General features: G+C 50.5%; 1 protein-coding gene across 35 annotated transcripts in view; it reads right to left on the bottom strand.

Annotated features, from left to right (window-relative positions):
* NRXN2 (neurexin 2) overlaps positions 1-23,201 on the bottom strand; it is a 341,743-nt gene that overhangs the window by 105,242 nt on the left and 213,300 nt on the right. For 2 of the 35 annotated variants that reach the window (XM_053369680.1, XM_053369682.1), the window contains exon 1: positions 17,745-18,828. The exons of 31 other annotated variants lie outside the window; for them this stretch is intronic. In XM_053369680.1, coding sequence (XP_053225655.1) covers positions 17,745-17,955 — 211 coding nt within the window. In that variant the 5' untranslated portion in view covers positions 17,956-18,828. Of the gene's footprint in view, positions 1-17,744; positions 18,832-23,201 lie in introns of those variants that run through there. 2 more of the 35 variants (XM_053369683.1, XM_053369684.1) reach the window with 2 other exon arrangements.

Below are 23,201 nucleotides of genomic sequence, written 5' to 3'. Positions count from 1 at the left end.
CACCCTGCGTAGAGGAGGAAGGGGGCTGCGCATTGTTGGTGCCAGCCCCTCTCTGGAGCCCTTTCAGTGCCACTCATCTCCTCTTGCCGCTACCAGCCCCTGCCGCTCGCAAGACACAGGAGCAGCGGTTGGCTGAGCGCCCCTCTTGAGCAGCCACCATTTAAAGCAGCCCCTCTCCGGAGCCCTTTCGCGCGCCACTCATCATCCCTCGTTCATTGCCCCCCCCCAATAGTCCTGCCCCCCACAAATTCTGAGGGACAGTGGACCACCTGAACCCTGCTGAAAAAGTCTGAGGACCCCTGCACTACAGACATGGAGGACGGGGAGCAGGGGAGCGTCCTAAGAGCTGTGGAACATTGCAGGCTATGTGGGTGGGTGCTAAGCATTTTTTGAGGAAATCTGTAAAACGTTTTAATGCAGACAATAAATTTTATGGGAGTCCAGCATTAGAAAATCAGAGAGAGAGAGAGAGAGAGAGAGAGAGAGAGAGAGAGAGAAGACGGGGGGGGGGGATGATGATGGCTCTAGAACCTTATTTTTCAAATTATGGACTGACTGTGATTGGTTACAAGGTAAACATCTGATAACTAATAGAATTCTACAAGATGTGAAAACAGTCCAGATCCATTGATCCCTAGACATGCACCTCCAGATGGTGGAGATGTCAGGCGTCATCCTGGAGCATGCATCTTCACTTGGTCACAAGTGGCAGACAATCAGGTGGAAAATGCACCAGGCTAATTTCGAACACTGTTAAAGGGACAAGCAAATATTGGTTGGGAGATAATCTTAGAATGAAAAGACTGGTCTGTTTTCACTGGAATTGAGGTTTCGAATATTACTACGTGTGCCATGCTCTTTGCAGAATGAGGGTAAAGGGAAAGAATACTCACTGAGTATTCTCTAATCCCAAATGTGCAAAGAGGGTTGGTTGGGCCCGTTTTCTGATGAAAATGATACAGGAGTCCCAGACTTAGGCTGGCACTGGACTGGGATGGGCATGTGCTAAGCTAGCAGAGCCCAAGTGCCAATAGTCCTGTCACCTGTACTTTTCATTCAAGATGGGAGACCCCAGAAAAATAAACAGAAAGAAAAGAACCTTTTTTTCAAATCTGCCCAGTAGGAAAAAATGGAAATTTTGGCAAACTTTGAAGAACTTGGGGTCAGAATGGATAGCTCAATGAGATCAACCCAGTATGCAGCAGCTGTGAAAAAGACAAATTCCATGCTAGAGATCATTAGGAAAGGAACTGAAAATAAAACTGCTGATATTATACTGTCATTATACAAATCTATGGTGCGACCACATTTGGAATACTGTGTACCCTTCTGGTTCCCTCACCTCAAAAAAAAAGGATATTCTAGAGCTGGAAAAGGTTCAGAAAAGGGCAACCCAAATGACCAAGAGGATGGAACGACTCTTCCATGAAGAAAGGTTTGGGACTTTTTAGTTTAGAGAAAAGGCAAATAAGAGGTGACATGATGGAAGTTTATAAAATGCTGCATGGAGTGGGGAATGCAGGTAAAGAAAAGCTGTTCTCCCTCTTTCATAACACCAAAAGTCATTGACATCTAACAAAGCTGATTGTTGGAAGATTCAGGACAGATAATAGGAAGTACAGTGGTACCTCAGGTTACATACGCTTCAGGTTGCATACGCTTCAGGTTACAGACTCAGATAACCCAGAAATGGTGCTTCAGATTAAGAACTATGCTTCAGGTTGAGAACAGAAATCGTGCTCCGGCGTCGTGGCGGCAGCGGGAGGCCCCATTAGCTAAAGTGGTGCTTCAGGTTAAGAACAGTTTCAGGTTAAGTACAGACCTCCGGAACGAATTAAGTACTTAACCCGAGGTACCACTGTACTTCTTTATGCAGTGCATAGCTCAACTCTGGAACTCTTTCCCACAGGAAGCAGGGATGGTCAGCCACCTAGAGAGCTTTAAAGAGGATTAGACAAATTCATGGAGGAAAGGGCTACTAACAGCTATGATCAACAGTGGCTATGCTCTGTCTCCATGGTCTTGTAGACAGGTCCTGCTTGCGAGCTTCCTTTCAGGGCCTCTGGCTGGCCACTATGAGAACAGGATGTTGGATCAGGGTTCAAAATTCCCCAGGCGCCAGTCGTGTTTTGCTCCTTGAGCAGGTCCAATCATGACTACGTGGAGATTTCGGGGTGCAAAGTTTGGCGACCACAGTTTAAAAACCTCTGCCTTAATCCATAGTTAATACAATTCCCATTTCCCCATGTGTTTCCCCTTCTTGCGTACTGGGACAAGTAAACTGTTGTAAGAGCAAACTACAGTCAAGCAATGCACCTGAAATCACAAGGTCATAGAATTGTAGCCTTGGAAGGGATCCCAGGGATCATCCATTCCAACCCCCTGGGGAATAGACATTCCGTTGTGGCGACTGCAACTTAGGTTTAAGGTGCCATTTGGTGCCTAGCTTATATACCTTAGCTTCTAATAGTGCTTATGATGTTCTTTAAAAGAAAGAACAGCCTTCCTATGAACCCTTTCTCTCACTTTTTGAATCAGTGAAATGCTTTTTAAGACAGGGTTCTACACACTCAAAATGTGAGTTTAGGGAAGTTTTTAATGTCTGACGCTGTATTGTTTTTGATATTTGGTTGGAAACCGCCCAGAGTGGCTGGGGAGACCCAGTCAGATGGGTGGGGTATAAATAATAAATTATTATTATTATACTATTATTATATTATGTGCAGAAGATTTTTACAGAAGACAGTCTACAGCATTAAGAGAATTATAATTCCTGTCTCTACTGGGTGAATTTCTGCACCAAGAGGGTGTTGCCACCTACAGGAGAGGAGCAGAGAGAAGTTTAGTGACTTGTGAATTGTTGCTTGTCTTCTCCAAAGGACCTATAGCCCAGCTGGAAGAGTCTAGAAGTCAGTATCCTGCACCACTCTCCTACTGTCCTTCTAAACTGGCCCCTGTTTCCCTTGAAGTCAACCTTTTCCTCTCCCCACTAACAGAGAGTGACACAGACACCCTGCCTCTAAACAAACAGTGCAGCCCTATGAATGTCTGCTCAGATAGTCCTATTAGCTTCAATGAGACACCCAGGTTAAGTGTGATGGGGCTGCACTTTTGAGGCTGCAGAACCCTCTGTGTGCTTACCTGGGAGTAAGGCTCCAATCACCAATGTATTTATTTCTGAGCAGATTTGCATTAAGATTGCCCTGTGAATTTTGTAAATATGCCAAACAGTTCAATTTGATATTCTAAACTAATCCAGAAATTATGCATTTTATGTCATTAATGCAGCAACAAAGGCTTAATAAGGAATTAAATATTGCATACATATTTCTATTTCCCCTAAGATTTCTGGTTCCCCACCCCATGAAGCCCTTCCATGGCTTCAAAATCTCCAGAAAATTTAGATCTGATGCAGCTGCAGCAACAATCAGTAAAATGTCACCCAGTCAGTGCTGGTGAAGGAAGAAGCAGTAGCCACAACCTGAGCTGACGCTTATGCCAGGCCCTCCAATCAGTTCTCTTGGTGAGCCTTGAAGGGTTTTTTTTGTTCTAGAGCAGCACTGGGGGTGTGTGTGGCACAGGTAGGGGCCCTTCAGACATTGTTGGATGCCATCTCCCACCATCACCTTAGACCATTAGCCAGGCTGGCTAGTTGCTGGAGTTGGGAGTCCAACGACTTCTGGAACGCCCCAGATGCCCCCCATCCCCAAGATAAACAAAAACACCCAATCACCACCAAGTAACAAAGACTGAAATGCAGTCCTCAGAGAGGGGTGTGTGAAGCTTGGAGAAGACACATCTACCTATCCCTGAGTTGTTCTTTCAGTTTGGCACCATTGTACAGTCTTGCCTGTACAGTGGTACCTCGGGTTAAGAACTTAATTTGTTCTGGAGGTCCGTTCTTAACCTGAAACTGTTCTTAACCTGAGGTACCACTTTAGCTAATGGAGCCTCCCGCTGCCGCCGCACCACCGGAGCACAATTTCTGTTCTCATCCTGAAGCAAAGTTCTTAACCCGAGGTACTATTTCTGGGTTAGCAGAGTCTGTAACCTGAAGCGTATGTAACCCAAGGTACCACTGTATAGATTTAGGATGGGGTTGGGGCAGATAAGACAGTTACCTTCCCTCTTCTGGGCAAGGCTTTCGTCTGAACCACAGCTCAGGCCCAGAGTTTGCTTTCAGTACAAAGGGTCAACCACAGAAGGTAAGCAATGGTAAGAGTTCCTCTGAGCACATCCAGAAAGGCCCTCTCACACTGCCAAGTAGCCACCACCAGCTATTGTGTATCGCAGACTGGGCTGTGTTTGAAATCCCCAGGTACCAGGCACTTTTCGCACTGGCCTATCAGCGACTTGCAACCAAGTGAAGAGGCCTGGGCACCAGGATGACGCCTGACATCTCCACCATCTGGAGGTGCATACCTTGGGATCCTTGGATCTTGACTTTTTTCGCACACCAATACCACATCCGGTAAAATTCTGTTATATTTTACCTTCACAATCAAGAGTGAATTTCAAGAACCAAAATGTTTTTTTCTGTGCAGTTGGAGCAGGAGCAGTGAACTACCCTGCTCACAGTTGTGAATAATATTCTTACGTTATGAATGGTCTGCGTCACCATTAAGAAAAAGAGGTAGGGATTGGCCAGTATATATGTGGATCAAGCGACTTTTCTTCTTTAAGTTCTCAAAGTTCTTAATCTAGCTCAAGGTTGAAATCTGAACTGGAGTCAGATGTTTAACTGATCATCAATCACAGTCAGCCCATCATTTAAAAAATAAGATTCTAGAGCTGTCTTGCCCCCCAAAAGGCAACTAGACATACAGTGGTACCTTGGGTTACATATGCTTCAGGTTACATACACTTCAGGTTACAGACTCCGCTAACCCAGAAATAGTGCTTCAGGTTAAGAACTTTGCTTCAGGATGAAAACAGAAATCGTGCTCCGGTGGTGCGGCGGCAGCAGGAGGCCCCATTAGCTAAAGTGGTGCTTCAAGTTAAGAACAGTTTCAGGTTAAGAACGGACCTCTGGAACGAATTAAGTACTTAACCTGAGGTACCACTGTATTCCATTTTGGTTACTGCAACCTTGGTTTAAGGTGCCATTTAGCACCTAGCTTCTATATCTGAGTTTCTATCACTGAGACTAAGAAAAGGACTTCCAAGGGCCAATGCCTAGAGTCCCAGACCAGCGGTGGGGAACAGCCAGAGTGCAGGCTAAATCTGCCCCCCGCAGCCCCTCAAACTACCCCCGCACCAGCAATCTCTGTAGGCCACACCTCTTCTGCCTAGGCCACACCCCTTCTTTATACCAACTCTCTTCTCCCTCATAAGACTCCGATGTCTCTGCTGTGTGGGGCCTCTGGGAGATGACGGAGGGTTCAAGCGAGTGTATTTAAACAAAAGTAAGACCATCAATAAAAAGGACCACTTCAGGCTGTGGCCCTGCCCACTTGGAATATGCCCCCCAACAGGCTTCTATATCCCTGTTCTATATCATTATTAATATTTATTATACTTTTAGAGTGCCCTTCAACCTAAATTCTCCAGGCAGTATACAGAGAATACTGGAAAATGCATTCAAGGTCTGTTCACATACCTTAGAACCGGCAGTTTGCCCTGACAGCAGCCCAGTGGTCAGCACTGTCTGAACCTTAAGTTTCCAAAGGCCTGTCTGAACAGGAAGGTCTTAGCCTGTTGGGGCCACTGCCTTTGCTAGAAAGCTGGCAGAATCTCTGCATGCTCAGAAGCACACTCCAACAGCCTGTTCTAGAGCAGAGCAATAGGACTGCCCTCGCAGATTGAGTGGCTCACCCACCATGCCCACCCAGCTGTCAGCCACCAGCAGAGGCAAATACTAAGATGGCTCCATGTGGCTCAGAAACATCCATTTGGGCAGGCAAGGGATCTCCAGGGTCTCTGGGAGAAGGACAGCCAGTCCTGCTGCCTTTTGAGGAGAGATACTGATGATTCAAATTCTGCATGCAATCAATGGCCTTGCCTTCAATCCCTACAAAATTGGCTACAGTGGTATCTCGGGTTACAGACGCTTCAGGTTACAGTCTCCTCTAACCCAGAATTAGTACCTCAGGTTAAGAACTTTGCTTCAGGATAAGAACAGAAATCGTGCGGCGGTGGTGTGGAGGCCCCATTAGCTAAAGTAGTACCTCAGGTTAAGAACAGTTTCAGGTTAAGAACGGACCTCCAGAATGAATTAAGTTCTTAACCTGAGGTACCACTGTATTCACCTTATAAATAGTTGCCCTCCCTCAACTTGCGACAAACCGCTTCCTTGCACCAGCTGGGCAGTTGAGGGTAGTTCTAGGCTGAAAGTATCCGGAGATGGGATTCCCAGGTGTGTAGGGGAGGAGATGATGCCGGCTGCCTCCACAGTTGCACCTGTGAAAGTGTGAAGCCAAGCAGGTGCCCCAACTGTGCACAAGAGGCAGCCTGCGCAGGTGGGGGCTGCGCCGAACACAAAGGGAGAGGAAGGGGGAAGGAGAAGCCATGAGATGGGGAGGAGGGGGGATTCTGGTAGTGTGTGCTGCAATGTATAGAAATTGCAGGGACTACTCAGAAACCACACCCTCTCATCTGTTTTCCTTTTTTTAAATATCTGCTTTCGCTAATGTTAGTGTTCCATGACATTAGCCTTTCATTAATTTATTACCTATATTGCTGTCTGCCACCCTGCAATCTGGTTTGATGAAGGGTGATACAGAAATGCTTTTGAATCGATCAACCTAGAATGGTTTCCACTCAGCGTCAGCGTGTGTGTACGTTGGGAGTGGGACAGAAAGGGAGGGTGATCAAAGCCCCCCCCCATGCTTCACAAGTTCTGGGAAACAGCTCTGTCAAAGGAGAGAGTGCATGTAAATCTGTCAACACCGGCCCAATTTCTGGGAGGCGTCCAAAAATGGGAACCAAAAAGTCTCCAAAGGTCACTGCAAAGCAACTGCTCAAACAGGGAGTCATCTGGCAAAGCACAATTCCAAATTCCTGCAACAAACTCACTCCTCCCTCCCCACAGGGCCCATGGCCCACTGACCTACCACTTTCCGTTTTGCCAGATGCCTCATTGAAGGAAAGAAGGCCCTAGGGTCACTTGGGGATAGATGGGGCAGGTAAAGGAGACTTCCAGCAAAAATAGCAGCAGCAGAGGAAGAACAGCTGGATGAAGAGATCCCACCACCTTCCTCATTCAAGAGCCCCCCTCCACATCCCCCCTTTTCTGCTCCCCACAATCCACAAGTCCCTCCCCACCCCCACCTGGGTACCTGTGGAGAAGACCCTGATGACTGACACTTTCGGTATTTTTATTGCAGTTTCTACTAAGGCATCTCCTGCAAAGGTATTTCCACGAATATTCCCTGTACGATGCTTTGGAAGGAGCAGAATCCTGCAAATGGCAGGCTTTAACTAGCTGGAATAAATAAAGGTCTGGGACACATTGGTCCTTTTGTTGTGTTTTAATGCAAAACTGGAAATGAAATCTGTCACAGGTTGGATTCTGCGCTCAGGGTTCAGCTGCTCCGGCAGGCAAATGTGCGCAGGCACACACACACACACACACACAAAACACCAACATCCATACCTGGGGAAGGAGCCCCCCCCCCCCGCCTTCTGTGACCATCTCCTGCAGGGAGGCTGCCTCTCCCTGCCTTGGAAGCCGGGGTGATGGATAGAGGCAGAAAGGGGGGGGGCAGGCAGTATAGTTAATGAGCCCCTGAGCTCCCATCTCTGCAGCTCTCCTGAATCTCAGCTGTTTCCACGGCAACGCAGACCTGAAGCCCTCCCTCTTCTCCTTCCCCAGCCAAGCCACTCAGAGACCCAATGGGAGGGAAGGAGAGAAGGGAGGAGAAGACTCTTAACTCCTCCAGCGCCATCCAGAGTTGGGGGGGGGGAGAGAGAATTCTCCCCAGGGCACAAAAAGTCTTTCATTGACTGATCATGATGTGGGAGGAGAGCAGCCCCCCTGCCTCATTGCCCTCCCCCCACACCTCATCAAAACAAACAAACAATTATGCAAATAGAGCTGCTTGTCCCTCCACCTGGCACCCCAGGAGTGAGGCAGAATCAGTACCTCCCCAGAGAGAAAGGCCTTCTCCAAAATCCCAGGGTTAGGCAAGAGGCCCCACCCTTCCTGTTCACCTGCCGCCCACACCAGACCTTCAAGAAAAGCAAGAGTACCTCTGGGCACATGCAAATGCGTTTTCTATCCTGCACACCTGGATTTAAGAAGCAGGGATTCTAGGGCACAAACCATGGACCCTTGAATCCTAATTCCTCTGTCTTTTAAAAAGAAATTGGCTACACTTACACGAAGGAAGCTCAAATTCTGGCCCCTGACGCCAGAGCACCATCACCTCCAAAGTAAAGGAGGCCAGGGTGTCTAAACATAGCCTGCCCACCACATCCAGAGTTTCCAGGTGAGACAAACTGGCTGCCATAGAAGCTTCAATGCAGAGATGCCTCTCTTTAAGAAAGCAAATTAACCACTGTTTATTTCCCCACAGAAATCCCCTCTGTGGGTGGATCCCAGCACAAACACAAACACACACACACAAATTTCTACTCCTGCAGGAATTCCTTCACCAGAGAAAACATGGCTGTCTCCAGCAAGTAAGCTCTTTACAATGAACCATATTTCCTCCGCAGAAAGCCAGGAACCGCTCCTGAATAAAGGCGTATTATGCATATTCCAGCCAGGCTGGTCAATTCTCGCCCCCACAAAGAAAAGAGGATTGCAACACTCCCTCCTTTCCTCCATGAGGCCAGCCTTGAATTCAAAAGTGCCAGGCGTAGGATATCCCTCCCCTGCACGGCACACAGCCCCCAACCCACTTTTCACAGCATCACTCTGTTCGGGGCTGCCCTCCCTCCCAAACTGAGTTGTGCACTTGGGGTTCCAAGTATGGGATTGAAGTATTGGAGGCAGTGTTAGAAACTTAGATATATATAAGCTAGGCACCAAATGACTCCTTAAACCAGGGTTGCAGTCGCTGAAACAGAATGCCTAGTTGCAATTTTGGGGCCAAATGGCTTGAAAGTCATATTTTTCAACATGAGTTTTGCACCTGAAATGCATTCTGATTGTGCAGATTAAATAGAATTCTACAGATGTGTTGCAAGTGTGTGAAAACAGTCAAGATCCAAGGATCCCCAAGCGTGCACCTCCAGATGGTGGAGGTGTCTGGCGCCAACCTGGCACCCAGGCACTTCACTTGGTCGCAAGTAGCCAATAGCTTACCTGCAAAATGTGCCTGGTGGAAACAACCCTGGGAGGTAATTTAGGCAGGGAGAGAAAGAGAAACTAGCCCAACCCCAGTTCTTTGGCCACTGAGCATGCTCAGTCCTCATTCAGTTTTTTCCAGTTCTTCCCATCACCATGAAAACCACACAGGCCGCCCGAACTGTTTTTCAGCATACCAGCAAATCTTACCCCTCAACACACCGAATGATCTCTTCCCGTCTTGGCCATGGGGTGTGTATGCTAATTTGATCCCGTAAGGATTGGTTGGATAGGAATAAGATGGGGAGAGTGAAATGGGTGGTCAGGGTGACACCCCCACCCCACTCCACCCAAGGCACCAACAAAAGCCATCTAGGGCTCAGGCGGCATCTTCAGCTGCAGAAGCCACGTATCATGCCACCCTCACCCACTTGTAGGCAAGACCCTACGTGACCCCAAAGGGCCACCACAGCCTGACATTTTTTGTAACAGTGTCCATTGCTAGGCACTCCTTCTCCAGAAGTTCCCAAGGACGCTGGATGGGAACCATTCAGGAAGGCCTGAGCAGCTGGATTCTGGGAAAGAGGTGTAGCTCCGCAACAGCGTTCCTTCTCTGCATGCTAAAGCCCCAGGTTCAGTCCCTGCTGGCAGCATCTCTAGGTGGTGCTAAGAGCATCCCCTGCCTGAGACCATGGAGAGCTGCTGCCAGTCAGTGCTGAACTGCAAGAGAGCTTCCCGTCTTCCCAGAGGGTAGGAATGAGGAGCTGGGCAGGGAGCTTTGTCCAGGCTGTGCGTCACTCAGCAGTGACTTTTCTGGTGGTGGCGGCAGGCAAGGGGCAGCAGCTTTAGCCCCAGACATTAACCCCTCCCTGCTCGCAGAACGACTGCTGTGGGGAGCAGTAATTAATTAACAAAGCCATCTGTGTGCGAGACTCATAATTCCCGGGCCTGCCGTAACCCGGAGCAGGACGCCCCATAAATAGTGGCGGCGTAATAAATGTGGGGTCCAAACAGGGGTTGCCTCGATTACCATATTAAACTGCAGGCGGGAGTAATAATTAATGACTGGGTAATGCCATAAATTGAAGGAGGGAGGAACTAATGGAGGGACGAGGGAGAGGAACTCGTCAAACCCAGAGATGCTGTTTTTGAAGAGCCCAGGCAGGAGGCTCACCCCTAAACTACCCCTCTCCTGACAAGCTGGATGTCCGCCTGACTTCCCAGGTGGGTCAAGATCAGAACTCTGAAGTGCGCACACACACACACACACACACACACACACACACACACACTTCAAGCCTGCCCTTGTTGTCCTAGCATCTGCAACACACACACACAGGCCTACAGATCCTGCCATTTCAGCACATACCTGCTCACTGCAGGGCGGACGGAGCTACAGGCAGCAAATGACAGATGGTTGGGCAGACCAGGGATGGGGGTGGGCCTTCCTCTGCAGGGGGGCTGGGAGGGGCAGAGATGAGTGCAACGGAATGGGTGGTGGGTGGTTAAGTTGGGGGGAAGGGGAGATGGGTGGGCAAAGGTGGTCAGGGAAGCAGAAGGTTGTTGTTAGAGTGGCCTAATTCCTTGTTCTCTCCCCCCCCCCCGGTTTTTGGGGCATTTGGTGCCTCATGAATAATCAACAGCTCAGGATGAATCATCAGCTCGCAGGGCCACACTTGTGAGCACAGCAAGAAGAACATCGGCTCTCTCCTGCTTCCCCCTCTCTATCACACACAGACAGCCACTTCCCACCACAAAAGCTGGCAGGAACTGGAAGGTCTCGGCACAATCTGCCCACTCCCCAAGCATGCGTTAAGCTGAGCAGCCAACTGGTATGAACCAGGAGCAGGGTGGAGCAGGAGAGGCCACCCCCAACCCAAAAAGACAACCCAACAACATCTCCTTCCCTGTCTCTCTCAGATACACACACACACACACACACACACACACACACACACCCTGAATACCTGCAAAGGCTGGAAGACCCAACTGGAAGGCTCAACCACAGTGACTCACCCTCCCTATGCCTCAGTTTCTCCCCTTCCCAAAATGCAAGTGTGGACAGCCTACTGGGTAGGGTGGCTGTGAGGGCGAAGCTTACAGCTCCAGCTCTGACATGGTATTAGAGATGGGAACAGTCAGCACCATGGACAGCACCTGTCTGCAGTGCTGAGAACAGCTCCTCCAGCCTGTTGGGCTGCCTTGCTCAGGGTTCCCTGATCTGTCAGGACCTCTACTTAGCTGGAGGGGCTTTCCTGGCTCAAGACAGAGCTGCAGGCAAGGCCTCCAGCAAGGAAATGAGCCAGGAGATGCTGTCCTCCCCTCTGTAGAAAACCTAGCAGGCACAAAGAGAAGGAAATGTGGGGTCTGGATGAAGAAGCCCCAGCTGGAAGAGGACCCCAAACCTACAGAGCAGCTGACAACATGTGCCACCCTGCCAGCCCATTTGTGTGTTTGTGGTTTTGCTTCCACATACTCTCCAAAGAACCCAAGAAAGAAAATACTTCCAGGAATTTTGCAGAATGTTTGGTGCTTGTTATGATCTTTACCTTGCCCATCCCATAACACCCATTTTACAGATGAGGGAACTGAGGTTAAGAGGCTACACCCTGGCTGATTTCCATTCTGAGCCCACTCTGTTGTTCTGCACTGACAGTGAGTTGGTGGAATCTCAAAGCAGCCCATTAAAGAAACACAGAAAAGATGAAGTTCAAAAAAGAAAAGAAAAAAATGCAGCTACAGTGTGTAGAGAAATTTTAGCCTGGCAAAAGCTTAAGAACAGAAGCTGCCTTATACCAGGGTCAATCCATGAGTGTCTGTTTGCTCCTGTTTTGTAGATGCAGTTATCTGTATTTGCTTCCTTTTCTTTGAAACAAATTTTGTTTCTAAAGCCCTGTACTGCCCACTCTGTTTGGTGGCAGCAGCTCTCCAGGCTTTCAGACACACAGTAGGTTTTCCTATCATCAGCTATCCAATTCTTCTAACAGAAGTTGCTCATGGAAATTAAACCCAGGGCTATCTGTGTGCAAAACCATTTCCTACCACTGAGTTAGGATCCCTCCCTCAAACCCAACTGAACAGGTGACCAAGGGCCAAACTCAGACACTGATCTGTGCGTGCTTAACTCTCCCATTGAAAGGAAGCAGGCCCCAGGAAGGTTTGACTCTGGCTAGATCATGAACACAGGTACCTGATGGATTCCAAAGTTCATCCCAGCCCACTGTTGATAGGTGCTTGAGGAGGCAAGGCAAAAGAGAGACAGCAGAACTCAACCCTCCCTTGAAGTCATTGTTAGAAACTTAGGTATACAAGCTAAGAGCCAAATGGCACCCTAAACCTGGGTTATAGTATCCACCTCTACATAGCTCCATCTTTATTTCAGACATCATGATATATCAATATTTTGCAATGTTTAGCTGGCGATATATAGTGGTACCTCAGGTTACGAACTTAATTCGTTCTGGAGATCCATTCTTAACCTGAAACTGTTCTTAACCTGAAGCACCACTTTAGCTAATGGGGCCTCCTGCGGCTGCTGCTGTGCCACCCCTGCACGATTTCTGTTCTCATCCTGAAGCAAAGTTCTTAACCCGAGGTACTATTTCTGGGTTAGTGGAGTCTGTAACCTGAAGTGTCTGTAACCTGAAGCGTCTGTAACCCGAGGTACCACTGTATTGCAATATTGAAAACCAGTTATCGCCCTGTCCTAGTCGCCACAATGGAATGTCTATTCACTAGATGACCCTAGAGTTCCTTCTGTGATCTCAAGTACACTGCTTGACTGTAGCTTACTCTTACAACAATTCACTTTTTCCAGTATGCAAGAAGGAGAAACACACACAAGGGGAAGGGAAATGGCTTTAACGAGAGACTTAGACAGAAGCATTCAAACTGTGGTTGCCAACCGGGCACCCAGAAATCTCCACGTAGTTGCAACTGGACCACGTAAAGTAAAACGTGCCTGGCTAGTTTTGACCACTGCTTGAAGTCCCTATTGGCAGCCAGGCAGAATAATCAACGCAGGGCCCAAAGGTGCTACTACTAGAAACCCTGGTGGGGAAGCAGGCTCTGCTCTCCAGAACACAAAGCTCCAGGCTGCTGGAGCCTTTGCAGCAACTCTAAAGGAGCACCTTGCCTCAAGCCCAGAAGGCAGGGAGCCTGTACAAGGGCTGTTGGTGGGAACCTGCTCCAAGGGCCTCAGCTCCATCAGGATAAGTGACTCTGCCAAGGCTGGTGGCTAGGGTGAAACTGCCACAAGAACTCTCTCCATAAAAATGTTTAAAAATGGTTCTGTGGGATTGGAACAGAGGCTCATCCAGCCCAGAATCCTGCCTCTGATGGTGGACAGCCTGATGCCTGGAAGCTGAGCTGACCAGCAGGGAAGAAAAACAAAGGCCTTCCTATGCCTGGCACCTGGGGTTCAGAGGAGACTATGCCCAAACAGGATGTCTCACCTCTGCCTAAGCAGTCTCAAACGGATCTGTTCCCCCAGAAACTCATATAGCCCTTCTAAAAGCTGCACCGGCCATGACAGGTTTTCCATTGGAGACCACCCCTCAGTTACCTCCTAAACTTTCTCCTCCTGAAATCCACAAGCTAGACAGAAGTTCATGGGAACATCTTAGACATGGGGAGCAATATACAGCATTGGACATGGGAAGGTGGCCTAATACTAGCCTCCCACAACCCTTAACTCCCATCCACTCTAATCAGTGTGGCCATCTTTGCTGAGGCTGATAGCTGTAGGCCAAGCTGACCTGGAGGGCGCCATGTTGGAGAAGGCTGAGATCCAACTAATAAAAATCTCCATCCTTTCACAGAATTGAATGTAAGACCAAATAAAAGGGTCCCCAAGAGCCCCTCGTCCCATGCTGTCCTCAAGCCTGATTTCTAACACAGTAGGCTCAGATGTGCTGGGGCAATGAAGCCTCTTCCCATGAACTCATGTGTCCAGGCTCCTTGCTGCAGCCTACATGGGCCAGTGTTGTGCTTTGCACATTGACAAGAACACACCAGGGATTAATGCAAGACAAAGGTCAGAGGCAAAACTAATTTTTCTATGCCAGGGCTCAATCCTAGAAGGCGCAAAGAAAAATGAATTATTCACTTTTTTTTTTGTAACAGCAACTCAAAGCGACTTAGAATATTTTAAGGCAAAAAGCAGAGAACCCCCACCTAAAGACCCGTCCTCATGTTGCCACCCTCTGGACCTCCTGTGGAAGGGGCACAAGAATAAGGATATCAGATGATGATCACAGGTCGGTTCATATGGGGAGAGGTGGTGCTTGAGGTGTTTGGGTCCTGATCTGCATAAGGCTTTATAGATAGAGACCAGCACTTTGAATTGTGTCTGGGAACTAAAACGTGCAAATTCTCCACTCAGTCACGAAGCTGACTTGGTGAACTTAGGCCAGCGATTCTCATAGGATTTGTTGTGAGGATAAAATGCCAAGGTATGGCAGGGCCACTGAAGGATGCCTTCAGTTTCTTGGAGACAGGAAATTGGCCGGATGCAGCAGGCTCCTCTGATGTACTTAAAGGGTAAAGCAATAATAATAATAAATTCACCAGCCAGCTCTTACATATCCAAAATGAAAAGGCACAGAATGTATTTCCAGGAAAATTTGAGCCCTGACCATTCACTTTTCAGAAGTTAAAAAAAATTGAAATGGCACTGATAAGCTGATGGTCCGCAAGATCTTTTCATCTATCCCACTGCCACCCGCCCTTCCCCTTCATGTCAACTTGGAAGAGAAGTCAACAGTCCACACCAACAAGACCTGGCTATTCTTTATTATACCTTGACCTAACATGAAAGCCAATCTGTAGCCCACCACCCGCCCGCCCAGTCACATCCTGCAACATCAGTGGCACAAAACAGCTCTCAAGCAATGCACAACACAAACACACAGCAATCTGCTTTCCTGCACACACCCAACAAAATACAACACATGTCACGCGCAACATGACAACCTGATGTACCCCAAACTTTGTACATTGTGTCTAGTTACAAACACAAATGTTGGTGCCCAACATCAACCACACACAAAGCAAAATCCGGGTGGAAATTCACATTAATGAAACTGCAATTTTGACTGGGATATTCCTAAGCAAGAGGCCACATTGTGGCACAATTCCCAGTTATTGACAAGCAGGGCCACAAAATCTCAGCAGCCATGTGAGGTTTTTATTATTAAGTTCTGGCCTCCCCCCCCCCCAAGAAAGCCATTCTTGGCAGGTTCTGCTATCAGTGACTCTAAAGCAGCAAATGTTCCCAGGAAGAGAACATCCCCATGTTTGGAACAGCTGCCTTTGACTTTTCTGTGCTTTTGGAATTATTTGTAAAGGATTCCAAAATTCTGATGGGAGCCGAAATAATTTGGGAGGAGCGTGGGTGGCGGGGAGAATACAGAGGTATAAAATCCATAGGGGTAGCGGTCTTAAATCTGCTGCACAAAGAGCAACAGGGAGTTTTATGGCTCAATAAGGCAGGCTGTTGTTTTTGTCAAACTACCATCCAAGCATCATGAAATCAAGAGACAACCCCACTCCATCTCTTCAGCATGATAAATTCAGGGCAAACAGGTCTGCACCACATCCCCAGATTCCACCAGCACCAGGTCTAAAAGTTCAAGACCCGGGGCCAGTGGCTGGTGAGGAAGCCTCAAGAGTTGCAAATGTCGCTCGTGGCGCCACAAGGATCCTCAGTTTGTAAAGTTCACCCACATCACAGCCAGTCACTTCCTGCTGCCTGGAATTCCTTTGAAAGGCTGAGGGATGAGACATGGCTTACAGCATGTCAGAAAGTCTGGTCCCCGTTTCCCTGGACCCAGGATCACCTTTTACTATTTAGCCTTCTCACACTATTTTATGTGAACAGGAAGCCTCTTGTTTCCAGTGTTTGTGAATAATATGTGAATGCTTATTGCTTACATGAGCAAATAACCACACCAAGATGTTTCACATACCTGCACAACACAACCAGCAGCAGAAACCCACTACAGACGTGCCCTGCTAAGAACACACACAAAGGCCAGCACCTGAATGAGGCACACAAGTGGCAGGCAACACGCTTAACCTTCTGCTGTGAGCAGGCATGCCAAGTTGGACATGCAACGCCATCCCCCCAGCTGGCGCAGGGATCACAGGACTGGATGCTTTATGCCAACGTACGTGGACAACGTCCTCTTTGTAGACCCTCACATGCCATTAGCACGCCAGGCACAAAGAACCCATCCTGGCAGACCCCTCGGGTGTCCCACAAGCTGCCCAAGGGGGCATCTGGGTGCCCCCACCGGTGACTGAACCTCTCCCATCCCTGCATACAGAGAGCACTTAAGGCCAAATAACCAGAGAGTACCAACATCCAGTTCACCTGCCACCCCATTTGCCTCCCCACAGAAATTCAGCCCCAGGCTTCCTTTGCCACCCTTTAAACACAGAATCCACCCCTGCCCCTACAAGGAGGCCCTTGATGTTCACACCAGAGCTGAGGAGGGATGGGTTATAAACTGGAACCAACCCACAAAAGAGATTAAGAGAAGCTGACCCAGGTGAGTCAACACTATGTGTTGTGAGGGGAGCAACTGAGCACCAATCAGGTTGCTGTGGCGGCCTGGCTATTACATAATGCCAGGGAGGGAGGGGAGAGTTACCTACTTCAGCCCAGGTAGGGAGAGAGAGGAAGCCAAGCACAGCTACATCCTCCCCTTCAACATACAAAATTTAAAATAGATAAATAAATATATATTGTATATATACAGAGAGAGAGAAGTGAGGGAGTTCAAGCTTGCTTGGAAACCTTACTCCAGACCTCAGATGAAAAAAGGGGATGGGGAAGAGTGCAAGCTGGACAAACAGCTCAAGTCAAAGGGAAAAGCACTCAGCACATGCCTCTGAACTACCTCTTCCTGCCAGCCGGCATCTGCCTGGGCTGTCATATTTCACCTGCACTATCTGGGGCTGAGCTTTGAAGGGAGGTTCTGGGTTGTGCCTGGATACAAATCAAGTCCGGCCACCAGGTGAGCAGAGTTGTGCACCCCCTCCCTCCCCGAGCAAGGAGGCAAGAAGGAAGCAGGCGAAGAAACTAAAGCCTTAGCCCGAGCCCCGGGAGAGAGAAGGCTTCTGCTCCAATAATCCCCACGCCCTGTCCCAGCAGAAACGGGCCCCTTCGCAGCCCTTCAACCCACCCAGCTCACTTGGAGCTGGCTGCCAGATTGCTGAGGGCCGGAGGCCTCCTGGGTCCCAATCCTCGGGCTTGAATCGCCTTTCCCCGACGGAATGAGAAGCAGAGCCCCGGTGAGAGGGCGAGGCGATTGGCCACCATCGCAGCGAGGGAGGGACGGAACAAGCCTTTGGCCACTGATCGTCTGGAAAGCAAATGCGCCCAAGATCGCGCGCGCGGAAAGGGCCCCCGGGGGCGCCTCCCCGGGTGTCCACCGGCCGCCCCACCTCCCCCTGCCTCAACATGGCTGCACCTAGGCTGCGAGCGAACCTTCCCCCGGGGACTTACCGTGCCCGCCGCGGGTGAGGAAGGGCGTGCGGTTGATGGCGATGGGCACGGTGCCGTGCTTGTTGTGGAAGTGGTGCACGTGGTGCGTGGTGCTCAGGCTGGAGGAGACGCGCGCCGCCCCCGCGGGCCCGGCCACGGCCGCCAGCACCAGCAGCAGCGCGGCGCCGGACGCCACCACGTCGGAGCCCCTCCGCGGCCCGGGGGGCGCCATCCGGCCCACCGCCGCCGCCGCCCCGACTAGGGCGCTCCGCTTAAATCCTCGGTGCGGCGGCGGCGCCAGCAGCGGGAGCGGCGTCCATGCCACCCCGCCGACGGTCCCCGCCCGCCCCGACGACAGAGCGGGAGGCAGGGAGGGGTCGGGATCCGGGCGGGGGGCAAACAGCACAAGGAAATTCCGCGGGGCGTGTGGCGGTGGGGGGGATGAACCCCCCAAGTCGGCGAAGGGAAACTCCGCGCTCCCAAAACGGGGGCGAGGGCGGCTCCAGGCAGCTCCGGCTGTCGGCGGCGAGCAATTCCAGCGGGGAGACGAAGAAGGCCGGGCTGGGCTCCCTCGACGGGGCGGGACGCCCCCTCCTCCCCTGCTCACGGCCGCCCCCCCGGCCCGGCAGCCATCAGGAGGTGCAGCGGCGGCATCCCGGCGGGGGCAGCGAAGGGCCGGGGGCCCCCCCGGGAGGAAAAGGAGGCGCCGCTGGCGGGAAAAGAGGCACCATCCAGGGCGGGGGAGGGGGCGAGGGCGAGAGATTTACCGGGGGGAGGAAAAGGAAAGAGGGTTGGGGGAACAGGCAGGAGGGAAAGCGGGGCTACGGGTCGGGGGCGGGCATCGTGGCGCGGGGGGTGGAAAAGCGAGGAAAAATGAACCCGGGAAGGAGGGAGGGGCGGCTAGGCAGGCGGCAGCGGCAAAACCCAGCAATCCGGGGCGGGAGGGCTGTAATCCTTGCGGGGGGGTCTCCGAGCGGCGCCTCAACCGAAGCGATGCGATCCGTCCCTTCCCTGGCTCCAAAAAACACCAAGCCCCCCCAAGCCCCCGTTCCTCGGCTCCGCGGCGCGTCTCTGCTGCAGAGCGGAGGGAAGGCTGGGAGGGGGGAGGGAGGGAGAAGGAGGGAGGGAGGGAGGGGCGGAGGAAGCGCCCAATCGCCGGCCAGGGAGCCCCCGCCCCGAAAGGGAAACAAATGCGCGCGCGCGCCCCCCCTCCTCTCGGCGTGCATATTTCGGCACCGGCGCCCCCCCCCAAAGATATAAAGGACGGGGGGGGAGAGAGAGAGAGAGAGAGAGAGAGAGAGAGAGAGAGAGAGAAAGGAAAAGATCGTCGGCTAGCTACTCCCTCCCCCTGCAGGCAGGGGCGGCGCCCCCCCGCCAAACCCGCACAAAAACAGCAACACGAGTTCTTCCCTCCACCGCTCCCCACCCTGTCGGCGGCCACCTTTGGAGGCGCCCGACCTCCTCGCCCCAGCGATTCGAAGCGCTCCGGGAAAGGATAGCGCGCAGGGCGCGCAGCGAGGATGGATCGAAAGGTTCGCATCGGGAAGCGGCGGCAGTAGCGCTGTTAACCTCTTCCCTGCCGGTGGTCGGAAGAGGCGACCCTTCCGCGAATAATTTAGCCCAGATGGTCCTTTAAATGGTGCAAGAGGGTGAAGGGGGACCCCCGAGTGGGGAAAAGCTAAGCTGAGCCACGCACGCGAGACCCCAGCCACCCACCCCGCTACTTTGCAGCCCAGAGTTGTCCCCACACACTCTGTGCGAGGGGGGGGGGAAGGCTACCCTGCTAGAGCCCCCCCGCCCCGCCAGGCCATCGCCGGCTTAGAAACTCGCGTGCCCGGCTGCCAAATGTGTCCGGGAATTGTCTCCGTTTCCAAGCCAGCCGGCGGGGAAGCTTGGGAGACCCGGAAGGGAGCGGGAGGCGGTATAATTGGTCCCAGGCGCGGAAGAACGAATGCCCCTCCTGACCAAAACCTGCGTGGAAGCTGGTGGCGAAGCCCAACCTCCTTGGTCTCAGGCGTGGGGAGGAAGAAGCCACTCTGCACATGCTCATGTAACTCTTGCGTTTGGGAAAGGGCACTCTGACTATGATTCCAGCAGAGTTGCACCCTAAAGAAAGGGCTGGGCAGGGGTGAGCTGACTGACAAGTAATCCTTGCCAACCAGAGCAACCCTTGCATCCCTATGGGTGGCTTAGTCTGTCTACACACTCCACACCTGGCTTTCACTACCTCTGACCTGCCAAGTATGTTCACCTAAGGTGGCCTAGCAGGGTCCTTATTAACTTGGTTTTTGTTTCTGCCCAGCACTTGGGGGGGGGGGCGACGCCGCCGCCGCACGATAGTTGGCAAGACCCTGGCAAACTTCAGCACCTTGTTCTCACAGTAGTCTGCCTCAGCCAAGTGCCCATTACTGGAAGCCAGCAAGCTGGATAGCTCAGTTGGCTAGAGCATGGTGCTGATAACGCCAAGGTTGCAGGTTTGATCCCTATAATGGGCAGCTCCATATTCCTGCATTGCAGAGGGTTGGGCTGGATGATGCTCAGGGTCCCTTCCAACCCTTCTAAGTCAGCCTTCTAAGCAGGTCCTGAGCACCTGAGCAGCACTGACTCTTCCTGGGATTCTGAGCAACATGCATTGAGAGCCCAGGCTCCTTCCTTACAGACCCTCTCAGGTACAAGATTAGCAAAAGGGGGTTTCTTGAGAACTCCACCACCCTCTGAAGTTTGCCAGGTGGCAGCCTGTGCAAGGACATTTTCTGGGCACCAGGTTGTGAAATTCCTTCATTGTGTAGTTTTTGTCGTGGACTGAAGATAAACCTCTTATATCTTGATATGGATATACCATACTTTTCAGTGTATAATACTAGGTTTTTTTTACTTTATACTAAGGTTAAAAATCTGGGGGCGTCTTATACATAGATAGTGCATATGCCAACTTTCTAAATTTGGGGTCCCCAAAAGTAAGGGGCATACATGGGGGCGTCTTATACATGGAAAAATACGGTATTTTGGTACTTACTTGACTTTACTGTTTTAAACTACTGTACGCTGGTATGTGATCTGGTGGTAAAGGGTTGGTAAGCAATAAATGACTAACAACAATTGTTGCTAGCAGAGCCCTTGTGCTATATAGGGTTGGAATACACATCTCGGATGAGGCCAGGGAAGAATCCCAGCTCCCACCCACATAAACTGCTGTTCTTAACTTCAACCCTGCCTGCCTGGAAAATTGCCTCTCCCTGCTTCTGAACCTGTGGGGTCACTCTGTGATGAAGAAAAGACATTTTGCAAATGCCCAGAGGCATTTTTAAAGCACATTTCAGCCTTACACACAAATTGGGCTATGCCTTAGTTCATATTCAGCCCTGCCCACATTAGGGAGAAAGTTCCAGCAACTCCTGGCATGCAGAGAATAGAAAGTCTACGCAGAGGAGAGGAAATCTAGGGTTGGGATGAAAAAGATGGAGCAGGGAAAGAGCAGGGTCAGGGAACAAGAAAAGGGAAGGAAGAAGTGTAATTTCTAGGACTGGGCCCCCTAGAACTACTTCTAATTGCTTCAACTGTTTTTGGTCAATGAACTTTTAGGAGCTGGGGGAGGATAAATATGGGGAAATAAATTTAAGAGGAGTAGGGACGCAGGTGGCGCTGTGGGTTAAACCACAGAGCCTAGGACTTGCCGATCAGAAGGTCGGTGTTTCAAATCCCCGCAACGGGGTGAGCTCCCGTTGCTTAGTCCCTGCTCCTGCCAACCTAACAGTTTGAAAGCACGTCAAAGTGCAAGTAGATAAATAGGTACCGCTCCGGCGGGAAGGTAAACGGTGTTTCCGTGCGCTGCTCTGGTTTGCCAGAAGCGGCTTAGTCATGCTGGCCACATGACTCGGAAGCTGTACACCGGCTCCCTCGGCCAATAAAGCGAGATGAGCACCGCAACCCCAGAGTCAGTCACGACGGGACCTAATGGCCAGGGGTCCCTTTACCTTTACTAATAGTACCACTATGGGAAGTAAGAGAACCATTCTATTCTGCCTTGGTCAGACCATACCTGGAATACTGTGTCCAGTTCTGGGTAAAACCATTTAAGAAAGATATTGACAAGTTGGAATGTGTGCAGAGGAGGGCCAAGATGATCAAGGGTCTGGAAAGCAAGCCTTATGAGGAACAGTTGAGGGAGCGTGGTATGTTTGACCTGGGAAAAAGGAGACATGACAGCCATCTTCAGATATCTAAAGGATTGTCACATGGAAGAGGGAGTAAGTTTCCTTTCTCCTGCTCTGGAGGGTGGGGCTTGATCCAATGGCTTCAAGTTACAAGAAAGGAGATTCTGACTCAACATCAGGATGAACTTTCTGACACTAAGAGCTGTTTCACAGTGGAAGAGACTCCCTCGGGAGGTGGTGGACTCTCCTTCCTTGGAGGTTTCTAAGCAGAGGTTGGATGGCCATCTGTCATGGATGCTTTAGTTAAGATTCTTGCATTGAAGGGGGTTGTAATAGGTGGCTCTTGGGGTCCCTTCCAACTCTACAATTCTATTACTTCCTTTAGAGATGATTTGGGGTTGGGTTCATGACTGGGGTAATTGAAAGAGAGATGAATGGATCTGGAGCAGAATCTCTTTGGAAATTAACAGGAAAGGGGGAGTAAACAAATAAAAGAGGAACTGATTTTTGAGTGATCCAGGGGTGGAGTGATCTGGGGGTGTGGGTGTGTGCACTTAAAAATTCATCTGTGGATATTTGGATGGGGAATGAGTTGGTGTGCCTACTGTGACCTTTACATTCTACATTTGCATCTATACATATAAATTAGCATAAGCAAATTTTAGCCTATGAGCCCAATGCATTGAATCTTTTGACTATCTAGAATCAGAGAATCATAGAGTTGGAAGAGACCACAAGGGCCATCGAGTCCAACCCCCTCCCAAGCAGGAAACACCATCAGAGCACTCCTGACATATGGTTGTCAAGCCTCTGCTTAAAGACCTCCAAAGAAGGAGACTCCACCACACTCCTTGGCAGCAAATTCCACTGTCGAACAGCTCTTACTGTCAGGAAGTTCTTCCTAATGTTTAGGTGGAATCTTCTTTCTTGTAGTTTGGAACCATTGCTCCGTGTCCGCTTCTCTGGAGCAGCAGAAAACAACCTTTCTCCCTCCTCTATGTGACATCCTTTTATATATTTGAACATGGCTATCATATCACCCCTTAACCTCCTCTTCTCCAGGCTAAACATGCCCAGCTCCCTTAGCCGTTCCTCATAAGGCATCGTTTCCAGGCCTTTGACCATTTTGGTTGCCCTCCTCTGGACACGTTCCAGTTTGTCAGTGTCCTTCTTGAACTGTGGTGCCCAGAACTGGACACAGTACTCCAGGTGAGGTCTGACCAGAGCAGAATACAGTGGCACTATTACTTCCCTTGATCTAGATGCTATACTCCTATTGATGCAGCCCAGAATTGCATTGGCTTTTTTAGCTGCCGCGTCACAC

This window comes from Podarcis raffonei, chromosome 16, assembly GCF_027172205.1.
Source record: "Podarcis raffonei isolate rPodRaf1 chromosome 16, rPodRaf1.pri, whole genome shotgun sequence".
Taxonomy (NCBI): Eukaryota; Metazoa; Chordata; class Lepidosauria; order Squamata; family Lacertidae; genus Podarcis; species Podarcis raffonei.
The sequence above is the reverse complement of the archived record's forward strand: the minus strand, read 5'-3'. Positions and strand labels throughout refer to the sequence as shown.